We start from the raw sequence: 20,471 nt of genomic DNA, 5'->3' as shown, positions 1-20,471 counted from the left end.
GCGTATTCATGCCACATTTTTACGTTTGTAAAAATGTTTGTAAAAATGTCACGTTTGTCATACTAGGTGCTGCTGTCTGCCACATAGCTTGATAATCCATGACCCTAGAATAACAAAATCAGTCAGTCTTGTTGGTACTTTGTTGTTGGCAGTTCAGACCTAAAGCATTTCCTGCCAACAGTGCTTTACACTCTTAAGCTGGGACTCTTAAATCCCGGGGGGTTATGGGTCAGAGGTGTAAACAGAGAACCGCCGGGGATTGTCTAGTTGTTGTTCATAGAAAGTGCAGAAAATAAGCAAGAAAATGGAAAGAAACACATTATGTAGAAAGTGATTCAGGATGAATTGATAAAACACCCACCTCCCTATAAATCACTTCTGTTCTCAAATGTCATGACCTTCATCAAAATAACTATTACACTGCAAAAAAGGAATTTGCAAAACCCAAAATGAAACATTGAGTGATTCTTAGAGGTCTTCTGAACATTGAATCTTTCTCAAAATGATGCAAAACATCTGGAATATAGATGATAAGACGTCACTTGTGCAGCTCATCTCATTCCAAACACTGTCCTGATGAAAGTAGATTTGTGTTAAAGCAATGTGTCAAACTATACAACAACACATTAAATATGCTTATGTCTTAATCATAAGGCTCCATTGGTTTAGGAAACATTAAACAAGTAATAAAGAAGTTAAGTGGCAGTAAACGTGGATGCTTTCTTTACAGTGTAGCTTCCCGCTGTGAAGTTTAGCTCACGGTCAGCCAAAGCAATGTGATGAAAGTCCTCAAAGAGGCTCACTTAATTCCTCTCTCGAGGAGGGTTTAAACCTTTTCCACTTCAAATCAGGCCAAATAAAAATAACTTCCAAGGCTTTTTATGGAAACTTGTCAAGTCACACATTTGCTTGGATCTGTTCTTGAAATGACAAGAGGTTGTGGGGACGAAAAACCAAAAGCACACTGTCACACCTGCTACTCTATGTTGTTTAACCTTTAAGTTTTAACTGATTCTTAATCTAAACCACAGTACCACAGTTATTTACAGTCTGTTATCTGTAATATACATGTCTGGAAGGACAGTTTTAAATATGGACAAAATGTCACCTACACAGTTGGTTTTTATTGTGGTTCTTTTAGCGTAGCTCTGCCTCTTGGGACATCTGTAGCCTCTGCAGTTGATAGCTGGAGGCCTCTGATTGGGTGATTCCCTCCAGGAATAACTAGGCCTTAATCAAAAGGGCCTGTTGTGCACAAGAGGTATTGCATGTACCAATATGTATTGCAAAGCTTACACGTCATAGTGAAGTAGAAAGACCAAAGACATCCTAAAACTCTGCTTTGCACCCTCTGAGACCCGCACCTCCAGTGCCAGTGTTGGCCCCGGCACTACATTCTGATTTGTTCTGAAACAGGTGCAGAGCAGAGACGTGTGGTTGTGTGTTTGGACTGCAGGTCAGTGGAGTGTTACTTAAGTTTCTCTTTCTCTGGTTTAGCTCCTCTTAACTGCAGCATGGGGAGTTGTGCTTTTCCCAGCTCACTTTTCTTAGCCTGGTGTAATCCCATACACACAAATAAACGCCTCACCTGTCAAAATGTAACACAGGTACATGTTACATACATGTTCCAAATGTAACATGTATGGCCGTCCAGAGATGATCTGGAGGTTAAGACCACTTAAACCGTATTTACATGTAACCCTGGTGGCCTTTGACATCATAGTCCTTAGACCTTCTCAAGTCAGCTCTTCTTTGTAACCTAACAGTGTTTCTTGTTATTGGAGTTGTTATAAGTCCTTTGCTAGGGGTTGACATTATCATCTATCACAGTATATGTACTGATTCGATATAATATAATGCTTGAAATTCAATTGACAAATGGATAACAGATAAAATGCTCAGATGGGAATGTCAGTTTTTGGCAAATCTTGTGAATTATATACCTGGAATAATAAAGGTACTTAGTCACATTATTGTAAAAAAGAAATGTAACTCGTGCCATAAAGAAATCCTACCCATGGGTGTACAGCATTAGAGATAATCAAAGGGTAGGCTACTGTACCCCAGTTTCAAACCATAAAGAAAATCCCAGACGATTGACAAATTTCTATCATCTCAAAATATATACATAATTTGTCACATTGCCCAACCCTACTCTCTCTTTCCTTAAACAATCACCACTTTACATCCCTCTGAACTATTTTACAAAATAGATTTGTTGCTTATAGTTAGCGAACCCTTTTCCCATTAAGGTATACTGGGATAATCAGTATTCCACCAGCACTCAATTACTCAGCAATCAAAACACAGGCGGTGAGCCCCAACAGCAACAATCTACATGCGCACACACACCAGTCATACGCATTGTTAAGCTGAGTGTGTGTGCGTGTTTGTGAGTCCCTTAAACGCCTTAGCCAAGTTCCAAAGTAGCTTAGCGGGGTGTGTGTTCCTCGGTCCAGCCTGGTGGAGCGGTTGTTGTTGCCGTGTTGCTGACATGAGCAATGGGCCGCCGCTCTCACAACCACCTTCGGGACTTTTGGACATTTTCTCACTCACTGAAGACAGGATTTAACGGTGGATTACTGGCTGCATAGCAGCAAACGAGAACCTTGTGGTTGCCTCTGTTGGTCTGAGCTCAAATCTCTGGGCTTCGTCCGTTATAATCCTGCCTACATGACCGGCTGTGGTCTTACCTGCTGACTGCCGGAGGATGCAACCTTTCCTGGCACCCTGAGGGCAGCAGGACGGCCGGACGTCGGCTTGCAGGGAGGGGGCTGAGGGCCGCCCTCACCGGGCGCCCGAGAACCCCTCCGAACCAGAATGGGAGCTCGGTGAGTTGAGCGGAATGGCCGCGAACATGCATCCGATTGTGTAACTCGCGGCTCACTTGCTAATTGGCTGTCCAGACTCATAATTGGAGATAAGTAAGCAGACAAGATCCCTCCAGTCAGTTGCCGTCCTGGTTTGCACTAGATCTTTATTTTTATGCAATGCAGAGGTCGGCAGCGTGGGGCCGTGAACTGTCATCTCAACCGGAGCTATAAATTCAGACTCCCATTGATCACCTAGGTGTGCTGTTGTTGCCGAAGACGCAGAGGTCAGCGGAGAGTCAGAAATACAAAGCAGCCAATCCATGTATTGGGCAAGCATACAAGGGAGACGGTGGTAGTAAATCTGGATTAAAGTACTGAACCGATGAGGTGCAGCAGTGAGGGGGAGAGGGTGGGGGGGGGGGCAGGCAAAGAGGCAGTGCTCTTTTTTTGTTATCTAACGATGTTTGTCTCATTGAGGAAAGGAGCTGTGGCATATTTAATTACAGCAGTTCAGACTGTTATTTAATGTCATTTATTTAAGTTTAACTTGGTGACTCACTGACACGGTGATAAACTGGCCTTCCTGTCTTAAGTCCTCTGACTTATCCGTTGTGGGAAAGGTTGACAGAAACGAGAGGATACAGTATCGCTGCTCAAGTACTGATGGTCAGGGGTGTTGGTGAGTAGGCTCTGTGACAGCTCTACTTCCATTAAACGACTCAACAATGTTTAAGAACTCTGGCTAAAGGATTATCAGGACAGGAAATTTACCACAGTTAGAACTTTATCATAGTTGGGCATTACACTAGAGAGGTCTGTAGATTAAAATGCACTGAGTTTTAGGGTGCCCTCCAATAGTAAAACACGACGACTCAAAGGATGAAAGGTGTCCCATAGAGATGAGTGAACACCTGAAATTGTTGTTGTAAACAACTGAAAGTCCTCCCCCTCCACCAGACCCTAACCTGAGCTGGTTGAAGACTCTTATCAGGGGGACAGCGTCATCAACATTAAGCCAGGTTACATTAATTGGGTTGCAGATGATATAATCTTGGCAAGTAAATGATTTCTTGGAGAGGGACCTAATGTTACAGTGTGGCCAAAAGTATGAGTATGATTTACAAAATGTAGGTTGTATGTGTTTCTGTGATTTGCATGGTCTGTATATATTTTTGTAAAAAACATTTGAAAAATGAACACCAGAAACATGGCTATTAAAAGCACAGGGAGCACGAGAGCTGCTGTTGTATAAAGCGGGTATATAAAAAGGGGTGTTTTTTAAAGAGCTCCTTAGCTTGAGAGGGGTCGCGCTGAGGTGTGGCTCAGTCAAGTGGACGTCAATGAGCATCAATGAGAGGAAGAGGGAGACCCTTACTGACTCTTGGGATGCGGTTCATGGTCTCTACTTTTGTAATTACAATGTGATTGTTTTACTTTAAACCTTATAGTGTTTTGTGCATTATTATTTCATGGGTATTGAGTGTATTCATTTACAGTTTTGTCGACGCCCAACAGTATACGTTTTAGCTTGACTACACCGCTAATGAACAACTGAAAAGGGATACGATTTGCATCTGCTGCAAACTATTGATTGGCCGGGCTGACTTGGCCAATAGAAATACACAGCATGCGGGACTTAGCAAGGATGACAAACTGTTTCTTTAATGGGCAATCTAAGAAGAATTTTGGGGTTCTGGTTGTTGATAATCTCTTTATTTGAAAGTGATCTCAGCTCGTAGACTCCTTTTGTTGATCTGCAGTCGTCATTTCTTGTGTAACAGTGTAATAGTTTAAGGCCATGCTGCAGACACAACTTAATGCTTAATCGTTATATACAGTGAGAAGTATAATGCCTGTTTCACTGATCGTATAAAGATTTAGTGATATTAATCAGTATGTGTATCTCAGCAGTCCATACAAGGCAGCATATGGGTTCTGTAGTCATGTGACACCTTCAGAATCCTCATAAAGAAATATAATGGCAAAGGTGTCTGTGTTCACTTTTGTTACATTTTCACAAATTTGGATTCTGCGGCTCATTTTGGTTCTTAAAGTCTTCGGTACCAGGATGTATGAGAGGCCAGCTGTTTGTCACTAGACTCAGATCTGTAGTCATGGGAACCTAAAGGAACCATGGGAACATGCCCTGTAACCCAGTCTCATAGGGCCTCAGCTGTGGTCCTGGTGTGCAGCGGGTTACCTCTCATTAGCAGAAACCTGCCTCTGTACCCCCCCTGCATGCTATCTGTCTTTTATCTGTCACAACGCTGACTGCCATTCTTTAAAGTTTGAATTTCTGTCTTCTCATCTCATCTTTGATGCTGGTTTCTTTTCTTTTCTTTGTCCCTGTTTTCATGATTTGATACCCTCCAATCTTTGTCCTCTACCTCTCATCGGCATAGATCTTTCAGGTGCAGAAGGTAGGCCTCCTCTTGCTGGTTTCCACCTCATTTCTTTTGAGCATGGTTGTGCGATTATCCTGGGCTTCAAATTGTGCCCAAGAAAATAATGGAAGTCTGTTATCTGTGTTCTCTTTCCTGTTTTTTCTTTTTTTCTTGTCCTCATTTCCTGTCTCTTCGTAGAAATATTATGGCTTGGACACCAAATTAGACGACCGAGCGGACAGCAAATGGGGAGATATTGAACAGTGGATGGTACAGTGTTTCTGTGCTGTGGTGACGACACTAAACACTGTGCATGTGTTTTTGTGACGCTGATGTTTCTGTCTGTAGAGGCTTTTGCAGCATGCAGAGTCTGCTTTTGAACTCCAGATAATTCCTGTTGAGCCTTTTTAGAAAATAACAGATTATAAAGAATCAAAGCTTGGCCATTAATGATAATCCACTTATTCAAAGGAGCAGGGTGCCCGTTTGGCTTTGAATCAGCCTGACCATCTGCCCCTTTGGTGTGAGACTTCATGAGGATTTACTGTGTTGAATTCATCACTTTAGTCACTGCGGTTGACTCGTCCCAGACCATCGGAGCGTCCAACCCAGCAATGAGGATACTCGTAGTGTGTGTGTGTGCCTTGTAATCTGACTAACTGCAGAGTGTTTTTTCTGTTGTTGTTGTTCACTAAAGTAATTCATTTACTGTATGTTGCAACTTGAGGTGACTGTGTTTCTGCATGAGTGCCTCAGTGATTGGTCGGCTGGAATACTGGCTCAGCGAGTGATTTGTTTTAAGAACATGCATGTCTGGAAAAGGCTTCTGGATTTGTTTATTGCAGGAATTGTACAAATGTGTTCAAATGAACCAAAAAGCATAAAGATGTAACCTGGTGCCCAATTTTGTCTACATGTGTTCATTCGGCCAAATGTCTACCATCTGATGAATGACTGGCCAAAATAATTGCAGTAAACTATATCACAATATCTAGATCCTAAAATAAAATGAAATAAAAACAGAAATTGTCAGTCTTTCAAATTTAAAATGTTATTGGCGGGAATGCAAACATGTGGTCACCACTGGGATCAGTCATTCAGTGCCTCTACCTCCCTCGTGCATCTGTCTCATTGATCTTTGACATCTCTCTCTCCTCCTTGGCACCCTTCACCTCCTCTCTTCTCTTCTCTTCTCCATGTGCCCCCCCCCCCCCCAGGAGGACAGTGAGAGATACTCACGTTCTTCACGGATACAAACGGTTTGTAGCCCCCCCTCTGTTTCCTTCTCCTCATGCCTTTCCTCTGTTACCTTGTCCTCCACCACTTGGAAAAAAGTTGAATGAAATACATGAAACCCAGTATCAAATGTTGGCCTCAGATTAATAGATTAATAATAATAATTTATAAATAGATTTAGATAATGTGGTCCAAAACATTATTATAATTAATAATAATATTTAGAATAAAAAAGTAGTTTTTTTTTTCAAATGACAAACTATGCTGAATAAAAGAGAAATTCTGGATCTTCTATGTACAGGTACATTTCTCTCTCTCTCTATATATCTATATATATATATATATATATATATATATATATATATTAGTATTTTGTACGTGGCCTTTATTAGGCGGAGTGTCCAAGTGTTTGTTTTTCCAACTGTTCCCAGTGAGGAGGGAGTGTATGCTGCCTCGAGAAAAAGCTCCTCACCAGCTTTTATCTTTTAGTTTGCTGCGACTTATTTGTGCAGCCGCTCTGAGCGCTTCTAGTTAAACATCTCTGGTGTCCCCAGCGCCCTATGGTGCTATATGGACACTCGGCCTTAGCTACTGGCCTAAGCTAGCGACACTAACAGTCAATCCTCACCAGCTTTTAGAATGTACTGTAGCAAAGCCCTGAAGTAAATCAGTCATTTTGAATTGTGATTTTTCGTTTTTTCTTTGACTTTTTATTTATTGTTTTTGCTTTGGTTTTCCACAAGAGAATTTCTGTTGATTACTTTTTTCCTCATCTTAATTAAAACAAAGGTCACATAAAATACTCAACAGATGAACAAACCATGTGTCGTTGCAGAGGGACACGTCCTGTCATCATTTACTGTTCACTGTCATTGTTGATGCAGATCACACACAAAGATCCAAACCCCTAACCATCCATTTCAATCTCTCACTCTCTCACACAGCTCTCGGACGACGATGAGCGGGCGTCAGTGGGAAGCCGGGGCAGCGTCAGGGTCAGTATCACTCAAACGGCACACGCATTCAAAATCCGGACATTCTTCATAGCTCCTTTTTATTTCAATGATTATCAAACACCTTTTTGCTTTTTCAATAACCACGATGGACCTTGTGTCTGTCTTTGGTAACTTAACAAGGTGGCACATGTTGATGATGATGATGATGCTGTGTCTTTTGCACAGTCTGATCTTGATGCGGTTGGGGCTTATGGTGGAGGGGTAAGGGTTGAACTTGTGGTGGGAATGAGTCGTTTTTTGACTAACAGTTTTATTTGAGACCTCAAAGCATGGAGTAAATCTGCCTTATCCTTGTGATGATACATCTCTCTTTATAATACAAAGCATGTTTGTGTGCTCACTTCATGGAGTGAATTAGATGGATTTGAGTTTTATATTCTGTCTTGTTTGCAAGATGAAAGTTTCTTTAAGGATTCTACATTTATATTTTGAGATTGTAGATGAACAGTTCCGATACATTTGGTGAACTAATGTGTAGGAATCAATCCATGAATGTGGACTAACTCACTACGTTTCATGTAATCCCATCAAGTGATTATGTTCGGTCATGTGCTTGTTCTTGCTGTTGTGCAGGGGCATTGACTACCTTGGAGTCACTTAGGTTTGATTTTGACCAAAGGAACACTGTGTGCCATAGGGCTATCGTGCTCCAACCAAAACACAGTGCGCACTATTTAAGGCTCTGTTATGTCTCAAAATGTTAAGCGCCATTTTTTTCTGCGCTATGTAATGTGGAAAAATTCTTCATATTCATCATTCTCATGGGCGTAGGAGATCCAGTGTATTGGACTCAGTGGGTTTACTCGCTGAATCAGTGTGGTCAAATATCTTGATGGTGAAGGGATAGTTTGGATGTTTGTTTAAGTGGGGTTATATGAGGTACTTCTCCATAGTCAGTGTGTTACTGACAGTAGATGGAGTTAGGAGAAAGCAAAACAATGTACTGCTGTGGACTGGGGAGCAACTAAACCTGTTTCTGACACCTATCAGCTTCTGTTCTCTGTCAGAAAGTCCAAAATACAAACTATCCCGTTGCATTTTCTGTCTGGTATGTGCCGTGTGTTGCTTTGGTTTTTCTATTAATAGTGACAGTAACTAATAACAATGTCGTTGCTGTGTGTATACATTCTTCAGAGAGGCGAGAATAGAATTGTACATATAGCCTGCTTTCACCCTTCACCATTCTCCCTCTCTTTCTCTCACCCTAAGGACTCAAATAAGAAGTCAAAGAAAAAGAAGAAACAAAAGCACAAAGACAAAGATGTATGTAAACATTCATCCTGTAAATGCAAAAGTGGCCCACACAGAAACAGTTTGTCACTCGTGTTCTTTGTTCGCAGAAGAACGGCTGTGACGATGATTACAGTGTCGTGTCCAGCAGGGTTAGTAGCTGTGTGTGTTGAACTGACTGTTGTAGAGTGACGGAGTGCTTGCACATTTCGAGACAACCTGTCACTCATCAGCCTCCTCTTTGTCCTGCTGTCAGAGCTCCAGACTCGGTGATGAAAGCCGAGCGTCTCGCTCCTCCAGGCTAGACCTCACGGTGCGTGTTGGCCCCCCCTCATCCTTATTGCTGAGTAGCTGTAAAATGATGTTATATCAATTCATTTTTGGTGTGATAAACCAGACACAACAGCGTTGTGTCGAGGGCAAACTCTTCTGTTGACACCATGGTGCAGATTGTAATTTGCTTTGAAAAGCAGATTTTGGTAGAAATAATCACATTGTCTTTGAGGCAAACTGCAGTGGGTGGAGCTAAAATGAAACAATGTAGCATGTCTGTTCATTATGTTTAAACCAAGCCCCCAGAAAGAGCTCTGGGTAATTAGGCAAACTTTACGTAGTGGCCAAACGGTGTAACTACAATGTCTGGGACCGTCACGAGATGCCATTAGACTCAAAAATACTTTTTTTTTTTCTCCATGGACTTGCATTGAAAGGGGCATCTGTAAACCAGTGGATAATAGTTTTGAGGTAAATCAACTTCCCAGTTGAACACTTGAAAAGCCCTTGTTTGGAGCTTGCAGCCCTTGGAGCTTAAGAGGTTAAATTGTTAGGTCCTAAAAGTTGTAAAAATGCACTTATAGCCGAATCCAGAGTAACTATCCTTCCTGGCTGGACCCAGACCTGGGAGGCGGGGTTACTGTATTGGCTCATGGATGCGGAAGGTCATTTTATACTCGGAAGTCAGAGTTTTTGGGTGGTGACGTCATAAAATATAACTACAAACATTCAAAGCCTCATTTGAAAACCTCAATAGAAGCTTTGAACGTAAAAGAAGATGACATTGGGTACAGCCATAACAGAAACCGGGCAACTTTGAGTGGTATTGGTTGTGTGTGTGTGGCCGAGATGAAACAAGATCTAACAGGTTGCTACCATGCAGGGAGGAAGACATTCTCACCAATTTAATAATCAATACATTTCTTCGCCTTTGATTAATCTCTTGAAGATGACCAAAATGACCCCATTACATGACTACGCTCCTCCACTGGTTTGTGCACAACAATGTAACTATGTGAAAGAGTGAACAGGACTTTCCAATGGAAGGCAGCAATAAGCTAAAAGTCAGTTTGAATTCTAACGAGATGAAGAACTGGCAACATTGAATAACGAAGGAAGAGCTGCTTAAACAAACAAATGGCGAAGACGTTTTCATTCATCCTTAAAGTCGTGCTAATCCTACCTGGTTTGATAAACTGGTTCTTTGGTTTAACCTAATTATTTCTACCTCTGACATATCTATTTAACTACACCTCTATGAGGTTTTTTTAAACCCAGCTTTAATAACAAGTTTCCAAACCACTAACGGCATGTGATGTGTGAGTAAGTTGATCCTGGGTGGTGGTGTGGTGTCGGATAGAATGCTGTTTGATATTGTCACCTGTGCTCCCGACCCTCAGAGCTCCAGACTGAGTGATGACACCCGGGTGTCTCGTGCCTCCAGATTAGACCTGCAGCCGGTGGGTGGCATTGCACCCAAGACTTTTCCCCCTAATACCACTAATGGCCTTTGGTGCACACTTTTATTATTGTTTAAAGTTGTGTTTATTGAAAAAAATGAGTGTTAAGATCAACTGCTTACTACGGAAGCCCTAAACGGACATAATTCAAATATTCTTTTTTTTTTTTTTTTTAAACCTGTCTCTCAAGATAACATCATTAAGTCGTGATTTTAATATAGCGATAACAAACTTAAAAAAACGTTTAAGCACTAAAACAAGCTTTACCATCTCAAGATCAGTCGAAAAAATGTAATATTCCCAACAAAAGGTTGTTTCGTTGTATTACTTGTAATGTTTGGGTCAAATCATCTCACCGTGAATGTATTCAAACAGCCCAGTACGAGCTGACAGTGCTGTGAAGTTAGTGGAAGGATACATATGTGACTAAATCTGTTTTTAAAAAAAAAAAAAAAAAAGGAGGTAACAAGGGTACAAATTCATGAGATAAACCGGAATATATTTAGTAGAAGTAAAAACACATGATGCCTCTGACCCTTATGAATTAAAGATAAAATACCACAGAATTGTGTGAGGAATACATTTTTGGGTTACTGGAAAAATTAAATGAATGATTCCTGACAATGACATATACTTGGGTTGAAGACATCTCTGACTACTTATAAACACTAACTCAAGCATTTTTACTCTTATCAATTATTATATTTTCCATTTTAAAAGTCACTATTTTCTACCGTGGAATACTTGAGGTTTAATAAACACATTGCTCCAAAATTCCTGACAATCATTGATATATTTGACTTCGTGATATCTCTGAGTAAATACATTCTGAAATGTCTTCAGATCTGAAGACACATGTAGCTATTTCAAATGTTTGACTTTTACTTTGGAAAATCTCTTAATTGAGACAGTAAATATGCTTGATTTTCAGTTTGAAGTCAGAGATGTCCTGAAGTCAAATATGTATTTCTTAAGAGAGATAAAAAGCTTGTTTGAATCATGTCCGTTTAGGGCTTCCGTAGCTTACAACCAGTGATGATGTTGATTGTTTTACTGAAGTATAATTTTCATTGAGGCATGTAGTGCGTTGCTTAACAGTTTCTAATCAAGCTTTACTGTGGATTACTTAGGAATACATAGGTGCATGTATTTTTTTTTTTGATGTATTTAATTGCCACAAGACTTCCCCGTTGTTGTGGACTCTTTGTGCTGCATTTCCCAGAGATGTCCCAGTGGAGTCAGTACTGTGACATCTTTTTAAAATAGTTCTGTGTTGAGTTCTGGGTCGCAACAATCTTTTCATCGTCAGTCCAGCCATTTGGCAAGCATGCTGATTTCCTTTTTGTTCTGCGTGTTAAAAACAAGCTACACTCATGACGTCCAGAGATGAATGTCAGGTGCAAGTTCTACTTTGGGCGAAGAGTTGTGCCTCCTTCTCTTGGCTCCTTACTCGTTCTTCCTCTTTCCTCATTTCAGGCCTCTTATGCTTCCTCTGACTTGTACAGCTTCAATGGTCTGTCCTCTTCCAGAAAACCAGGTTCATCTTTCAATGATTACCAGGTCTGTACACGGGGCAAATGCTATCGACAAGACACACACTGTGAACACTTCAAATGTCACAGCTGCTCTGTTATCTGCTAGCTGACCATTGACCCCTCTGTGGAGAGGGACAAGAGAAACGCATAATAAATCAAGTTAAATCATCCTTCATTCTTAAGTTTTTACAACCTGTTCCAAGCTGCCTCCCTTAAACCTCATCCTGCTGCTTACACTGTATGGGTGACGTGTGAGCGTACTGCTTACACTGTATGTGTTTGTGTGACGTGTGCAGAGCTCCTTGTATGAAGATGGCCTCAGCGGTGGGTCACAGCGAGTCTCTGGCTCCAGCTCTCGAGTAAGACTCTCTTGGAATTGTGGCCTTTGTTGGTTTGACTCACCTGAGAGCGGCGGGTGTGAACAGTGGTTTCAGAGTGGGAAACTAGTGTGAAATAATGAAATGTGTGAAGTTTGCTTTGGTTATGTTCTCATTTCAGACCGTCTCCTTATTTTAAGTGTTTGTTTTTTTGTTTGCATGGGAGTTGCTGTAGATTGTAATGTAATTGGATTTAAATCTCTAATATGTGTGCGTTGTTAAAATGTCATTTATATGCACATTTAAGCAGATTGTGATTCTGGAATCATTCCTCTCCAGCATGTATTTGCTACTAGTACTGTTAGTGTGAGTATGATGATGATAGTGATGCATTTTATTTAGGAAGCACTTTAAACTCAAACACGCTGCACAGAGGAGACAAAATAGAGAGATATATTTAAAAGCATGCATGTGCATGCTTCTTTGTTTTTGCCTGCAGGTGTACACAGAAAGGTAACGGTGTGTTTTCTCTGCAGCCTTTAGAGTACACTAGTTATCGCAGCTCCAGCTCCAGAGCCTCGTCCAGGGCCGGTTCGGCCCGCGCCAGCCCAGTGGTGAGCCTCCACCCTCCCAGACACCCACCCTGCTACCAGCCCGGGGTTTAGATCCCACCAGCCCACATGTAGATTAGCTTTGTAACCACACAAGTCTATGACTGAACTCACACGACAACATTTTGTTTATGTGCCAAGTGGACACCATTGGACACACTGACATAATCAGACTCTGTTCCTTCATGATGGTGACTCAGACTTGGCATGGTTTGTACAATTTGGAAGTGTGTGAAAACAAATGTTGTTCTGTGGGCAGAGTACAAGCAGGTATTTCCTGGTGGACCTGTACAGCACAGCCATTACAGGATTCATGTTTTTATGCTAGTGAGCCATTAATGGAAGCTCAGAGAAGCATAAGAAAATCACATTCATGCCCTGAATACAACTATGAAGTGTGTGTGTGTGTGTGTATGTGTATGTGTATGTATGTGTATGTGTATGTGTATGTGTGTGTGTGTGTGTGTGTGTGTGTGTGTGTGTGTTCATCAGTCCAGTTTTAGACAAGCCACAGTGCAGTGGCTGACCATTTGTCACAAGCCTGTAGCAACAGAGTGAGTTTTAACTGATGGTGGCATCTCCCAAAAAACAATTGTTTTTTTAAATATTATTTTTTGTATTTAGATGTATATTCTATCCGGTCCATTCAGCCGTTGACGATGTCCATTCATCAGTCACCGGCTGAAGAAGCAGTTTTTGTATTTATAAATGTTACTACTGTATGGTGTCCGTTTTTCACGAGAAATCATGTCTGAGAAATGTGATGTATGCATTGTTTTTAAGGGATAGGATGTAATAACATATAATGGGAAAGAAGAACACAGGTAACAAACGTGTTACTCTGCTCTGTTTTTCGTTTCTTTGTTGCTCTGTTTCGCCCCCTGGTGGCCGGCGCAGGAACACAGCGTCTCTGTTGCCAGTTTTTTGAGGAGCGCGGCCGGTAGCGGCGGCCTCCACCGGGACCTGGACGATGTTACAATTCCTGACTTTCCCGATGTGAGTCGCTTTGCCGCCGCGGCTGTGATGTGAGCTGACTTACTGTTTGGTTGCTTTATTTATTTATTAATTTTGCCACTCGTCGTTCCTGTGTTGTGCACTTCACCCTGCAAGGAGGGCTGATTGCACGCTGTGTTTGTGTCGGAGGTTAGGTCATGGGTTGACTGTGGAGACTACCAGAAGATTGGTGTGTGTGTCTGTGTGTGTTTCAGGCTGGGAGGGACAGCTGAAGTGCCCTGTTGTTTGAAGTGTTTTTTTAACACATGATCTGTTGTTGAATGGAATACTGTGTCGTTTTGTTTTGGGGATTTTTGACACCTCCCGTTGTAATTATTTGCATGGCGTTGTTTATTCGAATACATTTGTGCCTTTTCTTACTTACGTTCATGTGTATAAACTATATTGGAACACGTGTAATCACCGCTGAGCAGGCTGTAGTGAGGATTTTGGGACTTCCTCCTCCCTCGTTGGTCTCCTCGCCGTGGCCTCCACTTCACCCTCTGTTTGTTCTCACTGTTTTTTTTTTTTTTTGGTTTTTTTTGTCTCAACAGGTGGAGGACAGAGATTATCTTGAGAAGGTGAGTGGATCATCACCACATGCTGTGTATGTAGTTAGTCAAATGCTTAAAGGGACATCAGTTAGAATAATGAGTACTTTGTATTTTATTCTGATTGTGTGCTTTAGTAAGGAAGCCTTGAGAGGTATTCTGGTGATCCTTTTCTTAGTCTGATCGTAATTGTTTTCTCTCTTGTGTTTATGACTTAAAAAGGGCGTGATGTATTTTCCTTGTTTTGCCAGGATAATCTTAACTAAACTAATTGTTTTTCATCTCTTAAACAGGTTGGAAGAAAAGTTTTGCCAGGATCATTTTTTACCTGTAAAAACGGGTGGAAAAAATAGGTTCTCTAGGTGAAATTATTTGGTGTTGTTTTCCACATGTTTCTCAGATGAACCTTTTTTTTTAAGGAACTTAGAAAGAACATCCTGGCAAATCCTTTTTTTTTCCACCTGTTAAGTCATTAACACATAAAACAATTCAGATTAGACTTAGAGAATGGATCACCAGAAGTTTCCTTTGTCACTTGTCGTATTAAAAAGAAAAACACGTGTCCAAACGTGTCTAACACCATTTGTGTAATAACTGTCTTTTTCCTCAGGGATCTCGAGCAGCTTCTGCCTTAACAGCAGCAACCCTCACCTCCGTAGGCGGGACCTCGTCGCGGAGAGGAAGCGACGAGACGGCTTTTACTATAGATGCAGAGACGTCTATACGAGAAATCAAGGTAATGCTGGAGAGATGTAGCTTTCTTCTAGCTACTAGATTTCCTCGTGGATTGTGGTTTTTATTGGTCATTATAGTCATAATGTGTATTATATGGGAAATTTACTTGGAGACGCATCTAGCGGTGTCTTTGCAGAGTGCAACCAACTGAACACCCATCTGCTCACTCCTCCTTTGCAAAGACTGCTGTGAGATGAGCCGCTGAGTGCAAAACCGTGGTAACGACGTTCGCCTCCATACCGTAATAACACAACTTTGGTAGCAACCGAAGTCAGACGGAGGCTGGTGGTAGCACGGTTTAACACTCTGCGGCTCAAGTTTCACAAGCGTGTCAGAAAACTACGGTGGCCTTGAGGTGATGTAAAAACATCTCTTGAGCCAGAGTTTAGTTTGTCCCGTCTGGGCTACTGTAGAAACACGGCGTACTCCCTGTGTAGATATAAACGGCTCATTGTTAGCTAACTAAAACACAGCAATTCCTAGTTTCAAGTGATTATACGCAACTGAAAACCTTTTTTATTCATATTATATTCCATTTATGATGATAGATCCCCAGAAATGCTACATACTGGCCCTGTAACAAATTAACGACATCATATGATGAGGATACCCACATTGAGAATTTCATTACAACATTTAGAGTTTTTGAGCCATTTTGATTGCAGAAACGTTTCTTCTGTCCAGAGTCAAACTTCAGAACCCATATGGTGTAATTACTTTACAAATTGAGTGGAGAAGAGGCCGAGTCACTTCTCCAACCAACTTCATTCAACCACAAGACATGAGGGGACACAAGCAACAAACTGGATCTAACTCTTGTACTCTGAGAGGTTATATGAGGAAAGCAGTAAATGTAGCAGACGGCCTGAAATGAATCTCCATGCCGTCGTGCTATTTTTCATTCTTTCTGCAAACACCGTGTTACTTTTGTCATCGTCCTGCCGCCAAACTGTCTGCACCGTCACCTTTTCTGATGTTGTCCCACTGTGCTTCTCTGCTCACTGCTGCTGCACTCTTCACCAGGAGATTCATGAACTGAAGGATCAGATTCAAGATGTGGAATCCAAGTACACGCAGAACCTAAAAGAAGTCAAGGTATATAAGCCTGAGAGAGACCCCCAGAGCTCTCAACTCCAGACTCACTGTTCACTAACTTCCTCTGGAGATTTCAGCCTCGTTACTACCACAGTGGGTCAAATAAATTGTTTTATAACAGTGGATCCAAGATCAATACACCAACAGACAGGCTTTTGAATTGAAACACTCCATTTAGTATATTAGAAACAATACTGCTGCTCCAGACTCGGCACAAATATTGACACACACATACATTAGTATAACTGCAGTAAGGGTTCTACGATCGATGGTTATCGGCTGACAATAGTTCTCAATAGTTTGATCGGTGGAGTCCATGAACAGCAAACAGAAAATTAGATTGAAATGGTTTCAATAATAATTTGCCTTTTTTCTCGCCTGCTCTTTAATTCACTCTGAGAGCGACAACGCTGGACACAGACTCACATCTGACAAGAAAACACACTGATAGCATTATTAACACTACAAAGGATATAGTATATAAATGCCTTACTTGCCACACTGTTGGTTTTCCTCCCCCTCTGCCTGCTGTTCTGCTGGAGTTTCAATTCCCCCAATTTTTACTTGTGACGTGTAAAACATTTCAAAATCCGCCCGTCCACTATATTTATTAGAAATAGCCTAGCATCACCACTGTTTGTGCTTGCTTTTTTAAAATAATGTACTTATTCCACATGTCGGTTGTGTCTAAAAAGAAGAGAGACGAGTAGACACACACAGGCACACATAGAGGAGCAGGATAGCTAGTTGAACGCCACAGAGAAATTGCTACAAATAGACTCGGTGATCAAACTGCAGTCCTTTTGTGAGGCTCAAAGGCCGAGCCTGTGTCTGGCATTATTTCTCATTTATTTCCCCCTGGACAGATGTTTTCTAACTTGTGTGTTAACTTGCAAACTGTTCAAGATGCGTCTGCACGTTGCATGTCTTTCTTCATTTTGGTGTGTGTGCGTTAGCCTGCACATAACATTTCCACTGACAACGTTTACACAGGCTTATACAGTTGTGCAACACAGATAGATGGTTGCATTGTCTGGATTTCTCTGCCAGCTGCATCCACCTGTTACACCAAACACAGTTTGCCCATCCTATTTGATAGTATCCCAAGCTGTTATGTTCCTATATTCTGATATTGTCTTTATGTGGTGACATTAGGATGCGTTAGTGGAAGTGGAGGAGAAGTACCGTAAGGCCATGGTGTCCAATGCCCAGCTGGATAACGAGAAGAACAACCTGATGTACCAGGTGGACACGCTCAAGGACTCGCTCATGGAGCTGGAGGAACTTCTGTCTGAGTCGCGCCGCGGATATGAGGAGAAAGTCAAGGTACCGCCGGCACACAGAGGCACAGACTTTAAAACAAGTGATATGTGGCTCACTTCTATAATTGTAGGAAACCCAAATGGCTTAAATCTGGTATCTGAAGGTTTTGAATCTGTTGCCGTTAATGTAAATCAATGCTTGGCAGGTCATGTCTCTCCTTCTTCAATGCCACTAAAGTGTGATTTAAAGTACAACCTGCTAGCACACTGGTTTCCACAACTTCTCAGCCGCCTTTACATGGACCCCTCCACTCTGCAGAGGCCGACCACATCTACATGTAGGGAACATGGCTTTAACGGTGTAAAGTGGGAGCCGAGAATTCTTGCAGTTTTTGAATTGATTCTCTGCCTTCCACAAATCCACTACAGTATAAATCTACATGCAGAGACTGGAATCTTCCAGCATCCTGAATTCAAATGACAGTTTGGTTAAATATGGAAAGATTGCAGATATTAAAGTCCTGTTTGTTAGTTTCCCACAACCCTTGAATGCATCATGTGTTTTGAACACTTTTCTGACATGAGGATAAATGATCAAGTGTAAGGTGGAGCTGAATGACTGAGCATACGGATGTTATTGTTCTGTAATGACACCAAAGTAGAGCTTGATCAAGTTTTAGTTTTCTCTTCATATTGTTAATCCAGCACACAGTTAATGCTTTGGTTTAACGCTACAACCAAAGAACTTACATTGATGAGAAGTGAAAGCTGATTGGTCGTTCCTTTGCACACTACCATATGATCTGTCCAGAGATGACACCAGTAAAACAACCTGATTGAAAAATAACAAAAAGAATGTTGCATACTATGATAACTATTTACCTACTTGTTTTTATTATTTGTTAAATTCATTGAAGAATCAAAGCAGAGTGTTCCAAATAGAAAGACATAACATAACTTTTTCACCACTTACCAAGGGAGCAAAACGTGAGCAATGGAAGCTAGAAAAATCCAACACTGAGGATTTATAGAAACCAGGCGAAGTTTTTGATGTCGAGGATCTCCAACATAGACGCTCAGTCGACCACAGACTCGGGTGTATTCAGCACAAAATGGCAGCAGCAGTAACGCAGCGCCCTCTAGGGGCGGTTGTAAAAAAAGCACCACAGTTTTGTCTCTGTGCTTCTATACTCTTTGTTACAACTACATCTAATGCAGTAAAACAGCATTGTATTTTACGTAAGGACATACATCATACTGTATGTGTTACATGTCTTTCAAATGAGGACTGTATGACACCGCTCTCAGAATGACATCACACTTGACAGCGATGCAAGTAGCATTCCTGTAATGTTTCCGGATGGGGTGTGTATGAGATGTTTCTAATGAAAGCAAACGGGGTTATTGGTTGTCAATATGTCTTTGGTTCCTCACAGGAACACGAGCGTGAGAAACATGCTCACACGGTGCTTCAGTTCCAGTTCACTGAAATGAAAGAGACGCTAAAACAAAGTGAAGAGCTGCTAAACGTGAGTATGTGTCCCCCAGTGTGAACGTGTGTCTCAAAGTGGGGTGCAGGAATGGAGCCTCCCATTGGTTCAAAAGACAGATATGAAGAAAGACAAACACGTTTGTCACCTAGAAGACTGCGCTCCACGGCTTTCTCTTTGTTCACACACTGTATACATGCATGCACTGTTTTTCTCTTTTGCTTTCTCTCTCTACGTCTCAAACTTGCTTTCCTTCTGCTGCTGTTTAGGACATCCGTCAGCTGCGTATCAAACAGGAAGGCTTTGTTAGAGAAATCTCTGACCTGCAGGAGACGGTGGAGTGGAAGGATAAAAAGATTGGGGTACGGCCTCTGAGCCCTGGTGCTGCACTTTTTATGTTTTATTGACTTCATCACATTCAGCATTTACTTTTGCCGACATGAATTCAGTATCTCCTTTGCATGAAACTGACCGGCAGCTTTTTACTTTCGCTTCTTTTCACCTCTCGTACACGTTTCTTCTCACTTTCCCTCACACTTGGGGCTCAGGCCCTAGAGCGACAGAAAGAATACACAGACGCTATTCGAGTTGAGCGAGACGAGCTCAGAGAAGAGACGGTGAAGCTGAAAGACATTCTGAAGGTACTCGGTGTGTGTGATGTGTGTAGTTTTGGGAAGAAAAGTGTGACATTAAAGTTTTGAATATTATTGTCACGGTAACTAAAGCTTTAAAGGTAAAACCGAGTCCTGCGTTATTGAAGATGGAAAGTAATTACAAGTGCAAATATAAATTGTACATTCACTTCGTTGTTTCAAACATTCCTAAACCTAATATACAGCTTTTCCATTGTGACTTATTTTGAAGGTGTGTACTCTATGGAGCTAATGTTTGCCTTTCTGTTTCTTCTAGAAACATGGAATAGTACTGGGTCCTGATCTGAACATCAATGGAGAGATTGGTGAGGCAGAAGTGGACGGGTCCCCCAGTGCAGACCCTGCTACCCAACCGGCTCAGGACTCACAGACCGCCCCAACGGAGGGGAACGGCATGCTCGGTAACACTTCTCACTACCTTAAACTGTCTGAAGACTTTCATTCCAAAAAGCATAAATACAGTAGTGGTGGAACCGAAAATTCAGCAACCAACATATAAAACAAGTATTTGTCCTCTCACAATTGATATCTGATCCGAATGGTTGATGTCTAACTTTGGAATGAACTCTTCAGTTCCCAGTGTTGTGCTCTTGGAATGTCAAGTGTCTTCAACTCTGATTTTCAGTTTCCTGAAAGGATAAGTCTGGTGATATTCTGTATTGTTCTTGAGGTTGGACACTTTCAATGACCAGAAAATCTCACCACAAGGTTAACTTTGTAGTTATTCTGGAGCTTTCAATCTCCAAAGCCAACGTCGACGAGAAGTCCTTTAAAAGTGCTCCCAAAATGGAAATTTCAACATCTACAATTCGATGGC

General features: G+C 41.5%; 1 protein-coding gene across 12 annotated transcripts in view; it reads left to right on the top strand.

The window, feature by feature from the left end:
• lrrfip1a (leucine rich repeat (in FLII) interacting protein 1a) overlaps positions 1-20,471 on the top strand; it is a 77,077-nt gene that overhangs the window by 48,020 nt on the left and 8,586 nt on the right. For 2 of the 12 annotated variants that reach the window (XM_031870064.1, XM_031870054.1), the window contains exons 1-15: positions 7,711-8,712; positions 8,790-8,831; positions 8,936-8,992; positions 10,353-10,412; positions 11,889-11,972; positions 12,244-12,306; positions 12,801-12,878; positions 13,773-13,871; positions 14,423-14,449; positions 15,030-15,155; positions 17,405-17,575; positions 18,948-19,040; positions 19,271-19,363; positions 19,550-19,642; positions 19,911-20,055. In XM_031870064.1, the coding sequence (XP_031725924.1) occupies positions 8,554-8,712; positions 8,790-8,831; positions 8,936-8,992; positions 10,353-10,412; positions 11,889-11,972; positions 12,244-12,306; positions 12,801-12,878; positions 13,773-13,871; positions 14,423-14,449; positions 15,030-15,155; positions 17,405-17,575; positions 18,948-19,040; positions 19,271-19,363; positions 19,550-19,642; positions 19,911-20,055 (1,390 nt within the window). In that variant the 5' untranslated portion in view covers positions 7,711-8,553. The other 10 variants (XM_031870065.1, XM_031870055.1, XM_031870053.1 and 7 more) reach the window with 10 other exon arrangements.

Source organism: Anarrhichthys ocellatus, unplaced genomic scaffold (genome assembly GCF_004355925.1).
Source record: "Anarrhichthys ocellatus isolate YVR2014 unplaced genomic scaffold, GSC_Weel_1.0 scaffold51, whole genome shotgun sequence".
In the NCBI taxonomy this organism is placed as follows: Eukaryota; Metazoa; Chordata; class Actinopteri; order Perciformes; family Anarhichadidae; genus Anarrhichthys; species Anarrhichthys ocellatus.
This window is presented reverse-complemented; position numbering and strand designations above follow the sequence as displayed.